At 34.7% G+C, this 20,406-nt stretch overlaps 1 protein-coding gene across 1 annotated transcript; it reads left to right on the top strand.

Moving 5' to 3' along the window:
• The first annotated feature begins 4,503 nt into the window (after window positions 1–4,503).
• On the top strand, window positions 4,504–17,446 carry LOC136800094 (uncharacterized). The gene is made up of 22 exons (XM_067056705.1): window positions 4,504–4,641; window positions 7,085–7,319; window positions 9,008–10,348; window positions 10,647–10,705; window positions 10,901–10,959; window positions 11,224–11,681; window positions 11,989–12,057; window positions 12,316–12,363; window positions 12,466–12,524; window positions 12,832–12,904; window positions 13,079–13,107; window positions 13,222–13,256; window positions 13,475–13,557; window positions 13,857–14,014; window positions 14,220–14,306; window positions 14,569–14,631; window positions 14,894–14,982; window positions 15,414–15,525; window positions 15,796–15,901; window positions 16,066–16,166; window positions 16,386–16,487; window positions 17,000–17,446. Exons 1-22 carry the CDS (start codon window positions 4,504–4,506, stop codon window positions 17,345–17,347), a joined length of 3,852 nt encoding a protein of 1,283 aa, XP_066912806.1. The 3' UTR covers window positions 17,348–17,446.
• The last annotated feature ends 2,960 nt before the right edge of the window (window positions 17,447–20,406 follow it).

Here is a 20,406-nt window from a genome sequence, read left to right as displayed (position 1 = left end):
AAGATAAAAAATGTGCTGGATAATTTTCATTGCAACTGTTTGGTCAATTATTGCTGAGAGTTTGAAAAAGTTTTTCCGACGCAAAAAAAAATTTCAGCCAATTAAAAGCACAGAGTGCTTATATTTACTATGTTTGCTATATCGTCTCTAGGCTATAAAAAGTGCGAAAAGACACGAACGTCATTTTTTAATGAGTGTTGTTATGATTTTTTAGATCGCGGTCGCGTACAGGAACTCGCCAAATGTTCCTAACTGGTGGTGGTGTCTTTCAGCTTCAGTCATATCTCGCTACTTCGCTATCTCACTACTTCTTCTTGCAGCCACTTTTAGCTTTAGTTGTTTTCATTTTATTAGGTATTTTTAATAACTTTTTATTTTCAATATCATGATAATGTACGTTAGCGTATTATGTGATCACTTAATAGAACTAGCAAAGGTTGCTTGCATTCGGTGGTTCGAGCCGGGGTCGGAGACCTGTTTCACCGGCACGGCCACGGAAAAGTATAATTACAAGGTCTCAAAAGAAGGTTGTCTACTGCTCATTCCGACATTTTAAATTTTCCGGGGGTTTTGTTGTTTGGAATTGATTAGGTAACAGTTAGGTAGGGTCAGGGTTGCTAGTAACGGCTTGTCACTGTGCCGGGTGCATACTCGGCGCCTTGGGCCCCGCAGGGTTGCTAGTAACGGCTCGAATTTCAGTCAGGTTAATAGTCGATGTCGGAATGAGCAATAGACAACCTTCTTTTGAGACCTTGTAATTATCGTCTCCCCCCTAGCACGGGCAAATTTCAGAAAAATACTTAGAAAACAGTTAGAAACACTTGAGAAAGACAGAAAATCAGAATAGAAGATAAGAAAGTAGAAAATAGGGGGAAAATAAGAGACGATGCATCCTCTGGAGTATGATATCGTTTGCCAACGCATTGAAATGCATGTGGAATTATTGCGATTTATGCTGGAGTTTTTAATATAATACAGTACATAACACAATACAACCGGTTTTGCTTGTCTTTTATTTCTAATTTTTGTGCCTTTAATTTTCAAGCACCTTGTAAAAAGAGATATTATTCACACACCCTTTTAATCTTTGTCCGACCCAAAAATCAGAGTTTTCTAAAGCTAAAGCAACCCTGATCGGACATTTTGTCCGACTCACTTGAAATTATATACTCGTCGATATACTACGAGATATAAATAAGAACGCTATCGACCAGAAACTTGAAGAGATAAATTCGCTACATCCGTCGCTGAAGTTTACCGTAGAAAGGGAAACAAACTGTTGTACAATCCCATTTCTTGATATGAAGATTACCCGCTCAGAGAATAAGTTAGAGTCGTCTTGGTATACAAAAGACACAGATACTGGTTTACTAATGAATTTTCACGCTCTTGCTCCATTAAAGTATAAAAAGTCTGTTGTTATTGGAATGATTCATCGTATTTTCAGAGCATGTAGCTCTTACAAAACATTCCATGAGGGTTTAGAGCGTGCTAAAGTAATCCTTAACAGAAATCAATATCCTGAACCGCTAGTTGATTCTATCATACGAGATACTTTAAAAAAAATTGTTTGAAAAAGAAGAACCTCCTGTGGTGGAAGAAAATGAAGATGAAGAAGATGACCCGAAAATGTTTTTTTGTTGAATACAGGGGAAAATTATCTGAGGAATTGAAATATAACCTTGGAAAGTTGAAAGCCCCTTGTCGTGTCATATTTACTTTGAAAAAGTTAAAAACAGTGCTACCATCATTGAAGTCCTCCGTGGAAAAATCCTTAAAAAGTGGTGTAGTAGTTATAAAATTACCTGTCCACGATGTAATTCGTGCTATGTCGGCCAAACACGGCGACATCTTATCACCCGAATTAAGGAGCACGGTAGGAAAAACGCACCCGTTACCATTCACATGACGTCATGCCAGCACTCCTTAACAATGGATGACGTAGCCATTTTGAAAGGTAGTTCTCGTTCGGCAAGCCATTTAATGACACTAGAGGCACTTTTTATTAATCAATTAAAGCCTCAACTGAACACACAAAGACGAGTATGAAAGCCGTACATTAGTAGTCAAGTTTTAATTGTAGTTTTTTATTCTTTTATTGTTTGTTGTCACATGGGATTTTCCTTAGTAGCAACAATTTTATTACATATTATATTTTTTTTTTTTGCAGTAGCATTTTCATTTCTCACTTTTTTCTGTAAGCTTATGGTTGTTTTTACTGTAGATATGTGAACATATACATTTTTTATCGGAGATTTTTATAATCTTGTTTTTATTGAATTTTAGACCTGAAGATGATCAATAGATCGAAATATATTGTCAAAAAATAAAATAATTGCTCGTTGTTGGTTAATTGAAAAATATATTGCTCATGCCACAATGTTTTTGCCATATCACTTGAAATTGTTATTTCGTTTCGAGCCTTGTTAAATGTTATCGGAATCAATCGATATCCAATCCATCGAGTTTGTCATTGATTAAAAAAAGTTATTGATCGAGTGGGGAGACCGTCTGACAGGTTCTGACATCTGGATCTTTATCTATTATCTAACAGTAGTCTCTGGCTGAATGAATGATCTGGAGACAATTAAATTACAAACTGACTGACAAAGCATAAAAAATCATCAAAAATATACTCTTTAACTGGTTTGGTGATCTTTACTGAATCCTGTAAGCATTGTTGTGATTTAATGACTTGGTCTGTAGTTGTGGTTGTAGTTGGCTGGTTGGGTCTCCTGGTTTTGGTGGCTGATCTTTTTGTGTACGAAGTGGATACTACCACGGAACTTTATTTTTAGCCTACCGTGACTTTAACCGTTCTATATAGCTGTTGATAGGCTCACGGTAGAATGTATTATAAATATTAAAAGATTTGCATACGATCCCAGTTGCCGTGGTCGAGTGGATAAAGTGATGGCCTTGAGATTATGCGACTTTTTCATAAGTGAGTTCGAGCCTCACTGAAGTCCAAAGTTTTAAAAAAACTAGAATCAGACCTCAAACTTTATGATCAGAAATCAGCATGCATCGACGGAAATTGGTGGAGCTCTGACTACTACCATCCATACATACCCTAAATAATAGACATCAGGGGCCAGATTACAGGTTGGTGTTGACTTGTTTATACTTGTAATGAGTATGGTATGAACTGCCGAAACTGTATGAACAATGCATTTCTTTCTTTAACCACGAAACATTTTTTTAATTTTAATTTTAATTTATAGAAGTGTATTTCTCAGGTCTATTGTAACTTTTAATGGTCTCCATCGTTCATTTGTATACATTTCATCTTTACGAGCACCTATGCGTTCTACCTTGATTATCGTCACATCGAAACCCATTTGTGCTTTCAGTATTCTTTCTATAAAATCTTTGTCGCCAACTCGTTGCTGTTCTTCGTTTTCGTGCTTGTTTTCACCTAAATCATGCACCATGATGTTCAATGTTGCACTTGGTTGATTTGAGCCAACGCTCCACTTCATTCACTGATTTTATGGTCACCTCTTGTTTTTGTAGATCTTCTTTGGTGACTTCTGCATATGATTGTTTTTTTGTTTCTGTATTGTTGAGCTGTGCTTCAGATCGTTTGTTGTTCCGTTCTTTGTTGACGTCTTTTTTATCCATTAGCTTCTCGACTTTCCTTTCTAGAGAGGTTATTCTCTCGTTGAAACCTAATTTCGATCCTTGATGTTCATCTTTATCTGCTTCTTTTGTTGTGATGTGACTGCGAGCTTTTTGTCTGCTTGTTTTAATCCTCTCAAGTAAGAGTGGCGTTATTTTAACACAATTTACACTTTCGAAGCGCCGGCTTTTATATTGCAGACAAATCTGAATCTGATAAGCCGGTAGCTCAGAGCAGGCATAATGGACAAGTCTATCACATCTCCTACATTGTAAGGTGTCATTATCTGCTATGATGGTGTTTGTTAAACAGTTATTGGGTGTGCAATATCCATAATTTTGTTGAATTTCCTTGTTAGAATTTTCGTTGATTTCCGCCATATTGTTGCATTTTCAGGATCGTGGCAGCACAGAAAAAATTTGACGTGTGCATTCTTCTACTCATAGTTCGGAAAAAAAGGTGAAGGGGTCAATTGGGTCTTTCTTTTATCACCAATCTCCCCTTCTTAAATGATATAGCTCCTGGAAAAATACCATTTAAAGTAAAGTATTTAGCTTTAGCTTTACGTTTATATACACCGTTATAAATTGGGTTTGTAAAACTGAATTTTGTAAGCAAAAGTGCTTCTTGGAAATTTCACGGTGATGTATTTGTAACGGCCGGCTGACCGGTACTTATATTGAAGGTAGGTTTAAACTTTGTGTTTGTATATACCAAACCTAGGTGTTGGTCCTCACTCAATACACTTCACACACGTCTTTCACACTTTCTGTTGTAAAATGTATTATATATATCAACCCAGCCATGCCAGCCAACGCTTTTTGTAGTTTCTTGTTTCAATTTTCCTTTGTGTCTTCTCTTTTCAGAATGAATCAATAAAAATGTCTAATGAGAAATGTTCGTTTACAGTTGGTGAAAAGTTTTCTTCGTTTGAAGACCTTTTGAATAAAATTGAAAAATTCAAAGAAGACCACTCAACAGAATTGTCCATTGCTGCCTCAAGAAAATTGGAAAGTGCAGTAAATACTAAGCGTCTTTCCAAAGACAAGAACATTAATAAATCTTTAATTTACTTTGAGATCAAGTATATTTGTATAGAAGGGGGAAAGTGCAAGTCTCGAAGCAAAGGTGCAAGGAAAACAAGGTGAATCTCAGATTTCAAATTGAATTTTCAATTTATAAGATAGTCAAGATTTATTCACGTATTCATTTGCACTTTTAATTCATTATTTATTTAAAAAATTTCCACCCAGACGGCTGCAAATTTTTCTTTTGTAAAATAAATTTCAGTCTAAAGCGGGTCATTTACAAGAATTTTGCCCAAATTTTCAAAAAAGGTGTCCCCTGCCTGTTTGTAGTTTTTTATTCAATTGCCAACCCTAATACTAATGAAATAAACCTTTTTACAAATTTTTACAAACTATTACTTTGTTTTTGAGGATCCATTTGAGTTTTCGTTTGAAAGATCACCAGACGATGTCAGTCAAACAAATCGAACGCAGAATCAATTGAACGCAATCGATTGCCAAACGCAATCGAACATCAATCAAATATTACCACAACTTAATTGATTCGATTAATTCGATTGATTCGATCACGTTCGATTGGCTCATGAATTCGATTGATTCGACTAATTCGATTGATTCGACTTATTCGATTGATTTGACTACCTTTAATTGGCCCCTCGTTCAACATTTGGTTAATTCGAGTTTGATTGGATCATCATATGACATCAATTAGCGAGGTAACATTAATCGCGCAATAAATCGGGGAACGACGGTGAGATGTAACAGCCAATCTAGCGTCCAAGATTTTACAAGGCAATGGTCGCGGTTGTTNGTGCCTTTTGAAAAAAATTTGTGCCTTTGAAAAAAAAGTTTGCCCCTTTGAAAAAAAAGCTTGTGCCTAGTTCGAAAAAAAGTTTGTGCCTTTTGAAAAAAAGTTTATGCCTTTCGAAAAAAGGTTTGTGTCTTTTGAAAAAGAGTTGGTGCCTTACGGAAATTACTGTATAGTTCAGAAACTTGCCGGTGTTGTTCAGGCTCTCTGCATCGGAAAATTGGCGGAAAATATGAGGTGGGCAGGTGATACAAACAGAACAATATTCTTTGATGGCTACCATTAAGCCTGGATGGCCAGGCTCTATAATTGGACCAAGCAATGACCTGAAGCAAGCCTACAAAGACAACAAATTAATAGACGTTGTTTAGGAGAACATATATATACATAGACACGCTGCACGGTCATCTAATTGTACTGTGCGATTACCTTCACACGCCACGCTGCACACGGCCGGTATGACATGCTGCATGGCCAGTATTATGACATATCACATTGCCAGTATAGCATGTTTCTCTATCTTTTCACATGCGTAGTGCGAACAATGCACCAAGTCCAGGGCGTCCCAGGCGCACTAAGTTTCAAAATAGATGTTAAAATCCCTGGACATTTAACAAGAAAATCCTCAGCAGAGGCAGAGTCCGAGGAATCGGCAGGGTCGTCTTTTGAATAACTAATTACTGCACAGCAGTTATACCTAGAGAGAGACAAGATAATTTATCATATTTTTCTATTTTTCTTCGCTGAGGGAAAGTAATGTAATGTGAGGTCATTTGTTATGCAATAGACAGCCGTGTTCTCTAAACAACTATTTTTTGCGTTTACTTCATTCAGGCATGGCATTAGAATGTCATTGTCTGTTACCCTAAGCAAAAAATAATTTAGTCAGCACATTGTGGGTTGTGTCCTAGAGACAGTGTCTCCCTCCAGTGTTGTCTTAAATATAGTAAAGTCAAGACTGCAGGTAGTGATTCCCTTCACCTTCCAATGTCCAATGACTTGTGTGTATCCATCCACATAGTGCTCTGGATCAGACGTATCCTATGTTCTTTTGATGTAGCAGCAACATAACTCCATTCAATTTGTAAGTATCATATTATTTTATACAAATTAGATAAATGATTCATATCAAAAAACTTTAAAAGTATAAGAGATCATTTAATATTCACAATAATTCAACAACTACACAAGTTCCCCAACTCTCCAATAAGCCATTTTATTTTGTTTCTTTCGCGCCGCTTACTTTCCAATGTAATGTTTAGAAGCAATGCATTGTGGGTAGGAGTAGGAAAACTAACCGAAAATGTAGAACTATCCAATAATGTAGCAATTCACGGCAAAAATGGTAGCTTAACTATCGTGAAAAAGTAGTACTTCGACGGCAAGTCGGAAAACTATCCGCCCCGGTAGCAAAACTTGCTGCAATGTTGCAAAATTATTGGGTTTATTGTAGCAAAACTAGAACTCAACATTCTTATTATAATATTGACATCAATGTGGCAGTCTTTGACAAAAAATATAGAAATTTTTTAACATACACTTTTGCCAATCAGGCTGAATCAAGCAGAAAAAGAATTGTAATATAATAAAGATTCACAGCTGATAATGAAACTTTTCTTCATCTAGAATCTATTCAGACATTATGCTCCTCAGCGGAAACTATCTGGCAAAATCAAAGAGGACGCTATTGGTTTATTGAAAGCAAAGGCTAACAAAAAGCTTGTAAGATTAGAACTGGCAAAGAAAACAGGAAAAATTGTAACAATGCGAGATGTCCACAATCTTAACAAGCTGAGTAAGGATGTGGATAAGACTCGAAATGATTTACAAAGTGTTGTAAACATATTAAAAAATGAGTTTGGTAAGTGTTAACCATTGATCTATTATAACTTTAGACTAGGATTCAGTCTGATTTTATTTCAACTCGATCTTTTATAGATCGATACAAAAAAGTTGTGATGAATAGTAACATGGAAAGGCACTGGGCTATCTTTTCAATTGTTTGTTTAGACTTTAGGTTTGGATAATAACGTTAAAGAAAAGCTGATGTAACTGAGGGAAAACCCTTTTTCTGGCGACATGTATCCATATTACTTCCATAATAACAAGAGTTAATAAAAACTTGCTCCCTTTTATTTATTAACCTTGATTTTCTTTTGTCGTTTGCCGTGTTTTTTCCCGCATTATGATATTAATGATATATTTGCTTCATTTAAATCGTAACATTTTCATGTGTGACTAGCTGCATTAAAAAGATCTTCACGATTTCTTTAAACTTTAGTCACTCATGAGAAAGCTAATTTTTTTTTAAGAGTAAATACATCATAACCCTTTATGAAAACGTTGAAATTTTAAATTGGAACCAAAACAATACTAAGAATTAGTACAAAGAATTAGATCCATTTTCCTTGGAAAATACAAAGAATTTTAAATCCATTTTCCTTGAAAAATACAAAGAATTTGATCCATTTCCCAAAAATGTAGAGAAACTTTTTTGATGTTTCGAAATTTTGTCATTTATATTTTCGTAGAGCTAAATACACCTGAAATCTGTTTGGGCATTTTTTTTTTGCCTTAAAACAAACATAATATTGAAGAATTAATTGTGAAATAACTAATTAATGACTTGCCTACTATACTATAAACACAATTTGTATTGGAAAGATGCTGGTTAAGTCCAGCCTACCTATATTTATTTATGATCAATTTGATTATAACACTCATTTGGACAAGGAGTAGCTTAAGTCAAAGGCCCCAATACATTATGTTAAACATTATTTTTGCAATCAGTCTCTGCAGCATACAGCATTTAAACAAATCTTCATAGTTGAAGCCAATCTAACTTTTATTTATAAAATTATTTCACTGAGAGCTATTTTAAAATATTTTGCAGGGATATATTTTTGCGGATCAGGTCGAAATCATCCGCAAAATTTTATCCATTAAAGTAATGATAAAATCCAATATAATAAAATCAAAGCAAGAGCTATCTCTCTAAAAATTTTCACTTTTTCTCTCTATTTTGAAGATTCTTTCACAAATTTTTCTTTGCCCCCCCCCACATATTTTATTTATAATATTTCCCCCTTTTCATCCCCCCCCCTTAAGCTTCAAAAAGCACTCTCCTCTTGACAATTTTCTCCATAAGACCCCTTTATAAAGGGGGGTACGGCACTATGAGTAATGCTAATGAATTGATATTTTTTATCGATGAAACTTTGAAAAAAAAAATTCATCAAACTAATGAAACTAATTTCATCAGAAGATATTATGAGAATAATAACCTGCAGTATCTTAAAGACTTAAAGTGCGAAATTTATAGGATCGATAATTATATGTAACAAAAGAGACTTTCAGTTCACATCAGGCTTTTCTTCTTTTTTAATTGCAGTCTAGTGACTTTTTAATCATAACGTTATGCAAAAAAGAGCAGCTTTAAAAAACATTGTAATAAACCAGAACGGCAAAATTGGACAAACTGATTTAACTTAAATCTCTAGTTAATTGATGATGAAGATGTTTAAAAGACCATCTTCTTGATTTTTTAAGGTTGTTCAGTTAACTTGCACAAAGACAACGAAGATAACTTCCTCGGTCTTTTCTTTCAAGACGAGTCAATGAAAGTGAACTTTGATCGATTTCCTGAAATTTTATTTGTTGATGCCACCTACAAGGTTAACGAGCTTCGGATCCCAGCCTACATTTTCCTTGTAGAAGACTCACTGGGACAAAGTGAAGTTGTTGGTGTTGCTCTAATGGTGAACGAAACAAAGGAAAACCTCGCTTGGCTGATTGGCACCTTTGCCGAGGAAAACCCAACCAAAAAACTACGAGTTGTAATGGCCGATAAGGATATCAACGAAAGAAATAGAATCTCAGAGCTGCTCGGAGTGCCCATTTTAATTTGTCTCTATCATGCATTGAAGATTTTCAAACGTGAACTATCCACCCTTTCGCTGACCCCTAACATCAAAGATGCAGCGAAAGGTCTCTTCGAAAGTATGTGTTACGCATACACAAAATCTGATTTTGAAAGGTTTGAAAAAGAATTCCAAACGCTAGAATCGTCAGCCCTGCTTGAATACTACGATAAAAATTGGAAACCTATTTCTAAAGAATGGGTAAAATGTTTTAAGGCAGAAGCTGGAGACTTTCTTAACTCGACAAACAATCGGCTTGAAAGTTTCAATAGCAAACTGAAAACTGTTGTTGACAACCATTGTAGTCTTGAGGAGTTCGTACGTGGGTTTTTCGTTGTACTTGACGCCTTACGCACTGAAAGAGACGCAAATGTTGCAAAAGAGTTCCAAAAGCTGAAGCTTTCGCTGCCTCACGATCCGTGTGTTAAAAGTATTTACGATCATTTAACTTCGTATTCTGCTAACTTTGTATGTGAGCAGCTAGCAGCAATCGAAAAAACAACAGTACGTAACAGTACAATTAACTCGTGCGACTGTTGTTTTTATCTTTCAATGGATCTCCCATGCAGGCACATCTTTCTCTCGAGATCATTGTCAGGGTGGTGTGTGCCTCTTTTCGATCCCGTTCTTTGCGCCGTTCGATGGTCGAAAACTTATTATCGTCAAAGCCAACGGCTGTTTACACAAACAATCAATAAATTTGACAAGTTAACGACCACTTCGTCTTCATTCCGCCCTCTAAAAGCCCTTAACTTTAACGAAAGATATAGAAAGGCAGACGCTGTATGCAAAAATATTTCGATGTTGGCTTCAGAGCCTGGAGGCACAGAATTTGTCGAGCGAATGACCCTTCTTAGAACACTTGAAGACATGTGGCGAAATGGTCAAGAGGTTCATTTACTTTCGCTACCATTGAAATCAACGGAGAACGAAAATCCTTTTTCATCTTTCTCTCAAGATCATTGTCAGGGTGCGTGCCTCATTTTTATTCTGTTCTTTTGCGCCGTTCACTGGTTGAAGACTTATTTCCATCAAAGTCAACGGCTGTTTACTTTTTCTAAATTATATGATTTGAAAATATCTCCAGTGCGATTATCTTTTCAACAAACACACAAATAACAGGTTTTAAGTTGTGCTTTTTAAAGTTTAACTGGCATCTCTTTTGAAATGGACTAATTTGATAGAGCTTAAGATTGTATTAATTACAGCATTATGTGTTAAGGGGTAAAGTTAATACATTTAAAACAAAATTTTCTATCAATGTTCAGGTCACATAGGCAATACCAGTGACAAAAATTTGCCCAAAGTCACGAAGATTCAACCCGAGGTAAGTCATAATCTATAGACAAAATGAATTTTCTTTAAAGGAGTAAACCGATGCAATTTATATTGAGAGTTGTTTATTCTAAATTGAAGAACATTCTCCAGATACAAAGCTGATGGTGACAGTAAAGCCAAAGCCTGATGTTTCTCTGAATATCATTAAATGCTGCATAAACTGACCCTCGACTTTCTTTTTCAGAACCCAAATGTTGCAGATGTCACCAACAATCATCCTGACAGATTGGTGGATCATCTATCGTAAATTTATCCTTCTTTCTCGGACTGAACGTTTCCAAATGTTTTTTCTATCAAATATATTCCAGATCTTTTTTATCAAATTTCTGTCTCATTTTATCGTTTTTTTCTATTGCGAGGCATTACTAAAAACGCATTTTCAGATATGGATTAAGATATAGATTTTGCTTTTTCCAAGGCTCTGGTCATTGAGATTGCTCATTGGTCATTTGAACTCTTTTTAACTTGTATAATATAAGTTTGCCAATTTTTTTGCTTTATTTTCAGGTTTATTTGTGACCCCAGTCAACGAGCGGTAATCGAGGTTCCGGGTGATGGTCATTGCTTGCTATACGCTTGGGAAATATGTCTCAATTTTTCTGAGAACTCTTCCTTGAAGCCTTCCTATGTTGCATTAAGTTCAATGGTTATGCAGCAATATTTATTAAGGAAAAAAGAATATAAGAAATTTCTGTGTGATAACGAGTTGAACGTCGATATGGATAATGAGATAAGGAAATACCTGAATGAAAAAAGTTACGGCCGTCAGATTGGCGATGAGCCGATTTTTGACTCTCTAACAAATGCCACAAATGTCAAAGTTTTTACATGGGAAAGTGCAGAAAATGGATCCTTGATACAGATTGGCCACCGCGTTCCTTCAGACAACAACTGGTCTAATGGTACGATCCACCTTCACAAAATGGGTCAGCATTACGAGCCAATCGTTGCCAAAAAGTTTCAAGGTTTGTTGGGTAGACTATTTTCTTTTTATAAGCAACCCATTGAGCTTAGGGCTGGAATTATTGCTAAGCATTTTTCGAAATCCAGGGCTAAAGTTGCTTATAAGGTCGCTTAAAAAATTTCTAATTTTAGAAGGACAGTAAAGGACTTTTTTGTATCAAAGATATTTTTTATTTGCTGTAAAAAAGGTTGCTATGGGGATTTCAGGGCTTTGTCGACAGAGGTCAAGAATTTACCTCTGAAACTCAGTGTAGGATCTCTAGGGGGCCTTTAACCAATCAAATCATTTTGGTATGTTTCTATATATAGAAATGGCAAAGTCCTTATCACGTTCACATGGAATTTCAATGCAAGAGACTCAGCGCATGTCAGAAGCCTGTAAGATGAAAATTAGATTCTACGAATCGCCTTTTTCGTTCAAATTTCTCATTAGTGTGGAAATATGATTGTACAATGGAAAACGATTTCAACCATTTCGCCCCCCCCCATATGTTAAATTCCGCTCAGAAACTATATGGACCAATTCCTGCCACCATGTGGAAACCAAGACATCCTAGTTACACTAATTTCTTTGAGCCACATTTTGGTAGCCGGAGCTAGTGCAAAAGACTTTAACTTTACATTATTATATCATAGATATCCTCAAAATGGTCGATAATGAAATTCCAAGCACCTCTGGGCATTGTAAGTTTGTTGCTTAAAATTATTAGTATCAACCAGTTTAAAGTTTCTCTTTTCATCACTTCGGAGTGAAGTGAACTTAATGCTTAATTCTACCTTTTTTAGGTTCTATTGAAGGGAAGGATTCTCAAATTCAGACTGAAAAAAGACAAAAGACTACCTCGGTTTGTCACTAAATAATATTTTGATTTTAGTTAATTTTTAATGGAACCATAAATAACAATGCAAGTGAAGGGAACTGAACTCGATTTTGGTTCTAATTTGTTTAGTGAAAGCTTTGATTAAAACTAAACCTTAAAGCAAGATAATGTTTTATTTCAATAAATCATTATATCTCAAAGTAGCGCGCCCAATCCTAAGAAGTTAAGACGAAATTGTACCATAAAACACGTGCTTAGCAAAGTTGCCTCGTGCGTTGTGGTATATATCCTTCTGTATGAGATTAAACAAAATCTTTTGTTCTCTTTTTAGAATGCAGAGTCAGATTATTTCAATCAATCATATAACAGTTTAGATGATCAGACACTGTTACAACACGTCGAAGGTACTTCTTCTTTTCTTTTTTATCAAATAGAACAGGTAAATCCTTGAAGTACGAAAACTAATTATCGTGGAGTTTAGGCTTCTTTACCCTATGATGTCGAGGTAATTTCTTGGAATTACTTGAAACTTTAATAATATGTAGCTTACTCATTATTTATCTCGAATCCCTTTTTAGGCATTGACGAGGTTGTGGCCGCATTGGAGGTAAACAATTTCTTATTACTTTGCCACTTTGTTCAAAGTTTCTTTGTAGTATAATCTTCAAAAACGAATAATGTATTACTTGAATTATATTATTTGACTTTCTTTATTTTTTAGACTTCTGTTTTAAAATCTTCCGATCTTATCGATTTGTAAGTTTTCTTTGTCATTATGTTTTTATTATTTCTTCTGATAAGAATAAGGACATCTAGGATAAAATGAACAAATTTTGTGTTTCTGGAATACAGGTGATAGGAATAAATGTTCACCGGCCCGCAGCAAAAAAAGTTTCGGGAAAGAAAAAAGGCTTACGTATATCACAAACGCTTTAAGTTTACTGACTAGTTTCTTTAATTTCCCTATTTTACAGGAGAGATGACGTTAATTGCGAAGATGTTAATATTGATGAGTTGGACCCTCTAACGATCAATGTAACTCCACAGAAATGCTCGCGTGAGTAGAGAAATATGTACATTTCAAGTGTTATTATAACTTAGAACGCCGAAGATTTGTCCTTAAAATCCTAAAAAGGAGAGCAAAATTAGCGATTTTTAAGAAAGGATTTTTTTAATTTCCTCATGTCGGTTGGGGCCTCTTAGGTATATTGGGTACTTATACATTTTTAAACTTTCTAGATCTGAATTGGTATAAATTTATTTTCCTTAGGGTGTATTTACATGTCTCCCATATCCTCTAACGTCCGAACATTATTTTTGACATTCCTCCATTATCAAATATTTTTTACCTTTAAGTTCTTCAAAAGACTTTGAGTTTCATATTTACAAAAAAAGATATCGTGCTATCTAAACCGTACGGTCATGCGTTGTTTGCCAGTGACATCAAGAATATCATCAATCATTGGTTGAACGATACTGTAATTGATTCCTACATTAAGTACCTGCTCGAAAATGTAAGACATTATTATTTTTTAATTTTGTTTTTTTATTTTCAAATTTTATTTTTAATAATTATGTTCATCGACCATATCTTTGCAGTGTTTCTGGAAAAACTTAATCCCCGTAATGGCAAATGATTTTTATTGTTTGTTGAAAAAAAAAGGAGAATGTTATTTTCTTTTGGATAAATTCCACAGTATATCTGCGATGCTATTTTAGATTTCATCCACTGCCTACATAGAATCAGCTATTATGCACGAATTGATTAATGGAAGTAAACAATATGTTATGCCCCCTACAGTGCAGGTGATAATTGAATACATTATATTTACCATGAAAAAGACACTTTGTATCCAATTTTCTCAACTTCTACGAATGTTAAAGAATGAAATCAATTATCAATTTATTGGTGCACCCGGGGTGCACCCGGTGTTTCATTCTTTCATTTGTTCGTTCGCTTTGAGATAAGGCTTTGGACATTTCTCTTTTTTGAAGTCGTTTTCAAGCGATATGTTGTTTAATTTTGTACTTTCTTTATTTGATCAATTTTACTATTTTTCCATTGTAGGACCTATTCTTAACCGACCAGTTGATTGGATTGTATAGTGTTGGAAAACATTGGCGCTTATTGGTGAGACGCTTTTTGGTAACTAACTCCTATCTTGGGAGATGAAACACTTGCATATTTCAACGCCACGAATTTCAGTACTTCTCGGTTATATAACGAAAAACTTTGACATTTTTCAAGAAATAAGAGTAAGAAATATTACGGGTATTTCTTTCTTACGAGTCTTAGACATCGATCAAAGTGCCTGAAAAAGGTCTTGCATGCGAAGCGTTACCAATAAAATTTTGAAACTTAATTTCAATTTTTTATTTCAAAATTATCATAGGTTGTATATCCCAAAAAACAAATTATTTGGTTAATCGACCCTTTTGGAGAATCCAGCAATATCATGGAGGAAACCAAGCGAGCTTGGGAGTAAGTTGTATATTGTTTCTCCTTTAATTTATTCATTAATTTTAATTTTTTTGAAGTTGAATTGTAACAGTAGCAACCAGGCTAATAAAGTTCAACTCTTTATTTACAATAAGCAACTATTCAATGGGTTAACATTGGTTTTTGAGATTTATTAAACCGGGATGCCGCGATATTCTCTATTCTCAGTATTTCTCAACTGTAAAATATGTTCATTTGTAGTTGTAAACTAACTTTATCCGTCAGTTGGTAGATAGAGGTTTGAAAATGTTTTTTGTCAATTACACTCGACGGTCGTCATTTCGACCTTTCAAGCGACCAAAAGGAAGGTTAGAGATGGAAAGAGTGAAAGTTCGAGATGACGAAGGTTTTGAAGAAAAGATAGTCGATCACGCAATGTATGGCTTAATACGAATTTTAATACAACTTTTTAGAGCAAGCATGTTGAGAAGTTTCCCTTCAAACAAGAATAAAGCGTGGGATATCATCCAGGTCGAGCATGCAAAACAATCTGACGCTATTTCATGTGGTGTCATTTGCATAAAGGTGAAGGGAGATTTTCGTTTTGTGGAAAAACCAATAACTCAAAAATTTCTCAAGGAATTATTTCCGCAAAAACGGCCAAAATTAACCCTTGAAGGTAATTTTGGCTGACCTGGATTTTGTGAGCGTCAAATATTCATTTTGTGGGAATGAATTTGCCATTTTTTGGTCAATCTCTTGTGTTTTCATAGGACTTTTTCAAGCGTGAATTTTTCTTTAGATTCAGTAATGCTGAAAATTATGTCTTACTAGAAATTCACTCTTATCTTCTAGTTTGCGGAGTGTGTTTTAAGGCACGAAAACCTTCCAAGTCATTTTCATTCGGATGAATTGATGAACCACCGTCAAAAGATCGCTGTAAAATTGATTGAATTAGGAAGTAAGTTTATCAGTATTATCAGACCGTTTTATTAGTATTTTTACATTGCTGACTTGTGAATGATAAATATTGTAATCAAATTGTTGGTCAAACAATATTTCTGTCAAGAGAATCGCCTTAATTAGATAAGTATTTAAATTTTTATTTGACTTCTTTTTACGCAGGCAACGGTGACTGGTGCACAAAGATTTGCCGAATATGCGATCGGTGCGATTCCCCTCCATTGTCAAAACAGACTGGAATAAAACCAAAGAAATGGCCATGGGTAATTATCGTGTTAATTAGCTAAAACAATTCTCTATTTACTGTGATGAACTTTAAGAACTAAAACTTAATATAATTTGATGGTTATATGAAAATGGAAGATTTTCTGCATTGAAACAGTTGAAAGTGTTCTATTAAAATGAGAAGAGGTTCTTGTCAAATGCTTTCGTATTGTACTTTCTATTGTGCTTTGTATTGTGTTCGTATCGTTTCTTTGTAGGTTTGTTGTGACATTTGCTCACCGGTAATGTGGTACCATGGTCATTGCGTCGGGGTAACAAAAACACAAAATATGAAAAACATATCATTTTATTGCAATAAAGTAAGTTTAAAATAAAAAATCCGACAATTTTGAAAATTGCCAATATAAAACATAAATTTTTTCGTCGCTGAAATTGATTTGTAATTTTTAATTTTTTCATGTAGTAAAAGCAAAGTTTACCTTATTTTTTGCCAAGTTATTTTAGAACTGGCTTACTCGCTAAATGAAATCTCCACCAAAAACGCACTTCCGTTATTCGCCAAATATAATACACGCAAAAATTAATTTTCTTATAAGCTATCGATCGAATTCACCAATTTTGCCCGAACTTCTCTTTAGGAAATTTTGTTCTGTAGAAGATTCTTCTTTCTAACCATCTTCAAGAATATATCTGATTGGAAAAGACTCTTCCTACTGTGAAAAAATTGTAAATGCACGGTTAAATTTAATTTTGGTAATTTTGGTTCAAAAATAGGATTCATTATCTCCAATTTCACACGATAGGTCAGCTAAAAAAATGCAGTACAAACTTGCAGTACACTAATAATTTTTACAATGTTTTCGTATTTCAGACAATTATACAGGACGAAATTGTTTCTTTGCAAATCGGTGAGACACTTATTCGCCAAAGAAAAAATCGCAGAATAAAAAGATGCTACGGATGCTCAGACGAGATTAGCGAGTCGCCCCTTGATCCGCCTCACGATATGGTGCTCCTCCAATTAATGAGACGTCCCAAGCAAAAGTGCACCTGGGATTCCGTTAAGGAAAAGGACTTTGCGATTTTTCGTTTGCATTATCATGCGAAAAAATATTGCATAAGAAATTTGTCGTTGGATAAAGTCAAACTGTCTCGTGATTTCCAACTTACTGAGGTTCACCGTCATCAACTCAAATATTTGGGTATTTCATATACATGATTGTATATGCTCTTGTGTGCCTAATTGTATGGGGGTCAAAAATTGCACCCCATAATCACTTAATTATGACACCACCCATATTATGGTTTTTTCTGAAAAAGTGCAAAACCTTCATTTTCCTAGGGCTCTTTAGGAAAATCACTTTATTAAGACCGGCCCCCCATTTTATTAAGACCGGGGAGTACCCACTCCTCCCGCTTATTACAACCCCTCCCCCTACAATTAGGCACAAAAGAGTACTTGATTACTTTAATCAGATTAATTTTTGCGAGATTAGATTCGCGATTTCGCGATTGTTCGCCTTTTTCGCAAAGTTTTGTCAACAATTAAAAACAATTAAAACATTTTAAAATGCTAAGTGAAAATATCCTTCACGCAAAACATGAGCTTTTTTCGGCTCATTCGAAATTAAATAGAAAGAAATTGTGCAAATTGTTTACCTCGCAAAATTTCATCTCGCGAAAAATTCATAATGTTCTTATACGAGTAACACGTTTGCTCTTAAAATCTTATATTTTTATATTTCATATCTTATATTTTTGTTCCTTTTTTTACCTAGAGTCCATTTTATAAACTTAGATTTTGAGCATCTTGGCTATATTTTTTTTCATTTTTAACCTCTAGTCTATTTTACTTACTTAGTTTTTGAACATCTTGGCTATATATTTTTTCATTTTTAACCTCTAGTCTATTTTACTTACTTAGTTTTTGAACATTTTCAAGAAGAGTTTAGTACTTTTGTACCAAACAAAAATGAAGTTTCTAGCACCATTTTTTCTTTTTCCTTTTTGGACCTATCTCTGGCCGGTCATTAGTTTTTTCTATTTTTTTGCAAAACGGTGCAAAATGGTATAAAAATTCATCCCAATTCGTTCCAAATCGTTAAATAAAATGTGGTTGATTTCTTATTTCTTTTTACGTCGCTGTCTAATTTCGGGCTTCCGCCAATTAATTAGGACCGTTAACAACACCAAAGCTAAAACACAATAATAAATATGAACTAGAATTGGTAGATTGTATCACTTGTTTTCGTGATATGAAGTTAAAAGTTGATAATGTTCATTTTTTAATTATGCTTTAACGCCCTTTTTACCGAGAGGTGTAAATCACTCAAAAAAGTCTCGTAAACCTTTCTCCAGAAAAAAATAAAACAATATGACCTAAAAATTGGCAAAATTAAAAAATTAAAAAATTAAAAAAATCATACCAAAAATTAAAAAGCTCGTTCACCTTTTGGGAGTGGTTTACCCGCCCATCGGAAATATTTTATCCGCATTTTGCGGCTCTTGTTATTATACACCACCAGCACAGAAATAACGCCGATAAGGTAGTCTATTTGGGATGGCATTAGGCCCTTCTTGAAGGGGAATACCGATGAGGGTATATACTGGAATACCTGTAATTTCATAGTTCCATACTAATCTCATAACAGATCTTCCATTTCTGCCAGTACAACGCTCTACTCTAGCGTTACTCTAATCTAAAGGGTAGGGCAAAATTGAAGATCTGACATAAGCTTAGCTGTTGAGCGCTGTAAAGTAAAAGAATCATCGGATTTAATTTATTTTGGGCAGATCCTTTCTTACGAAGCTATGGCCTTTAGAGCGCATGCGTGCCAAACTTGTACTTGTACTTGAGTCATCCCGGAGAGGTGTGAAGAGACATAATCCTCTTTCCATTTCTTTTGATTCAACATTGCATTTATTAAATGCTTGACCTCTAGACCAGTATCGTCCTCAAAGATCATTTTGAGGCTGAGGGTTGTATTCGGACGACCAACACGTCTAGACTCTTCAGGGCACCAAATCAATAATTTACCAGCTGGCTCGTCATGTCTATAGCTATATTTCATGCGAGCATTAGCCTTCGTTGTCGCACAGCGGTAGTTAAGGCGAAGGAGCTTAGTTTCCCAAAAGTTTGATGAATTGGTAGAGTGATCCCGTCAGGAAATGTTATAGGCACTACGGAGCAGTCTGGTGTAGCAAGTCATTTTCTAAGTGCATTATGGTCACTGTAGTCTTAGATTCACGGCATATTGGCCATTTTTCAATCTACCGTGACTTTAGCTTTTCTACCGGGTGCGCCACAAAAAAGTTTCTCTCTTCAAAACTAATTTTCTCAAAATCTAAAAGTTTTAAAAAAACTGTTTCTATTTCATTGGAAAGAAGATAGATAAACTTAAATTTTGATGGGTCATTTATTAGATTCGATTCACTAGATCAAAAGTTATGCTCAATTAAATAAAAAAGTTACTTTCTGAAAGTGCTCAAAAACGTTAAAAATCGACCTATCAAGTTAAACAGAAGCATAACTACACGATACATCATTATCTTCGTTTCAGTCATTAAATATGATAATTAGCTGTCTAAATGACCTTTTCTTGTATAAAGGAAGGTTGAATTTCAATAAAAGGCAGAAAGTTTGTCGAAAAAAGCCAAAAAATCTTGTAAAATTCATAAAAATACATCAAATTGGGGTTTCGACGTACATCCAGCCTTAAATAGACTTTATTCTGTCTACAACCAAAAATCTGAGGGAAATATCGGTAAAAGTAAATTAAAATGATTTTGATGAAGATTTTAAACCCTTCCGACCCATCAGCTTCAAAATTCATGTGTTTAATTACTGAGAAATGCTTTTAATCATGTAAAGGCTATTGCGATTGCCAGTTTAAAAATAAAAATTTGATAGGTCGATTTTTAACGTTTTCGGGCACTTTCTGAAAGTAGCTTTTTTATTCAATTGAGCATAACTTTTGATCTAATGAACCGAATTTAATAAATGACCCATCCAAATTTAAGTTTATCTTTCTTCTTTCCAATGAAATAGGAATGGTTCTTTTAAAATTTTTAGATTTCTAGAAAGTTAGTTTTAAAGAGAGAAACTTTTTTGTGGCGCACCCGGTATATAGCTGTTGTTAGGTTCACGGTAGATTGATAGCAAGTCATTTTCTAAGTGCATTATGGTCACTGTAGTCTTAGATTCACGGTAGATTGGCCATTTTTCAATCTACCGTGACTTTAGCTTTTCCATATAGCTGTTGTTAGGTTCACGGTAGA

The sequence above is a fragment of the Clytia hemisphaerica genome, unplaced genomic scaffold (assembly GCF_902728285.1).
Source record: "Clytia hemisphaerica strain Z4C2 unplaced genomic scaffold, Clytia hemisphaerica genome assembly, whole genome shotgun sequence".
Lineage (NCBI taxonomy): Eukaryota > Metazoa > Cnidaria > Hydrozoa > Leptothecata > Clytiidae > Clytia > Clytia hemisphaerica.
This window is presented reverse-complemented; position numbering and strand designations above follow the sequence as displayed.

What these genes read in the sequence shown, in the direction of transcription:
- LOC136800094 (XM_067056705.1), top strand. Translation starts at nt 4,504, where the DNA reads ATGTCTAATGAGAAATGTTCGTTTACAGTTGGTGAAAAGTTTTCTTCG. An exon ending in AAAGACAAAAGACTACCTCG is followed by an intron (nt 12,525 to 12,831) that starts GTTTGTCACTAA and finishes TTCTCTTTTTAG; the next exon opens with AATGCAGAGTCAGATTATTT. An exon ending in TATCATTTTATTGCAATAAA is followed by an intron (nt 16,488 to 16,999) that starts GTAAGTTTAAAA and finishes TTCGTATTTCAG; the next exon opens with ACAATTATACAGGACGAAAT.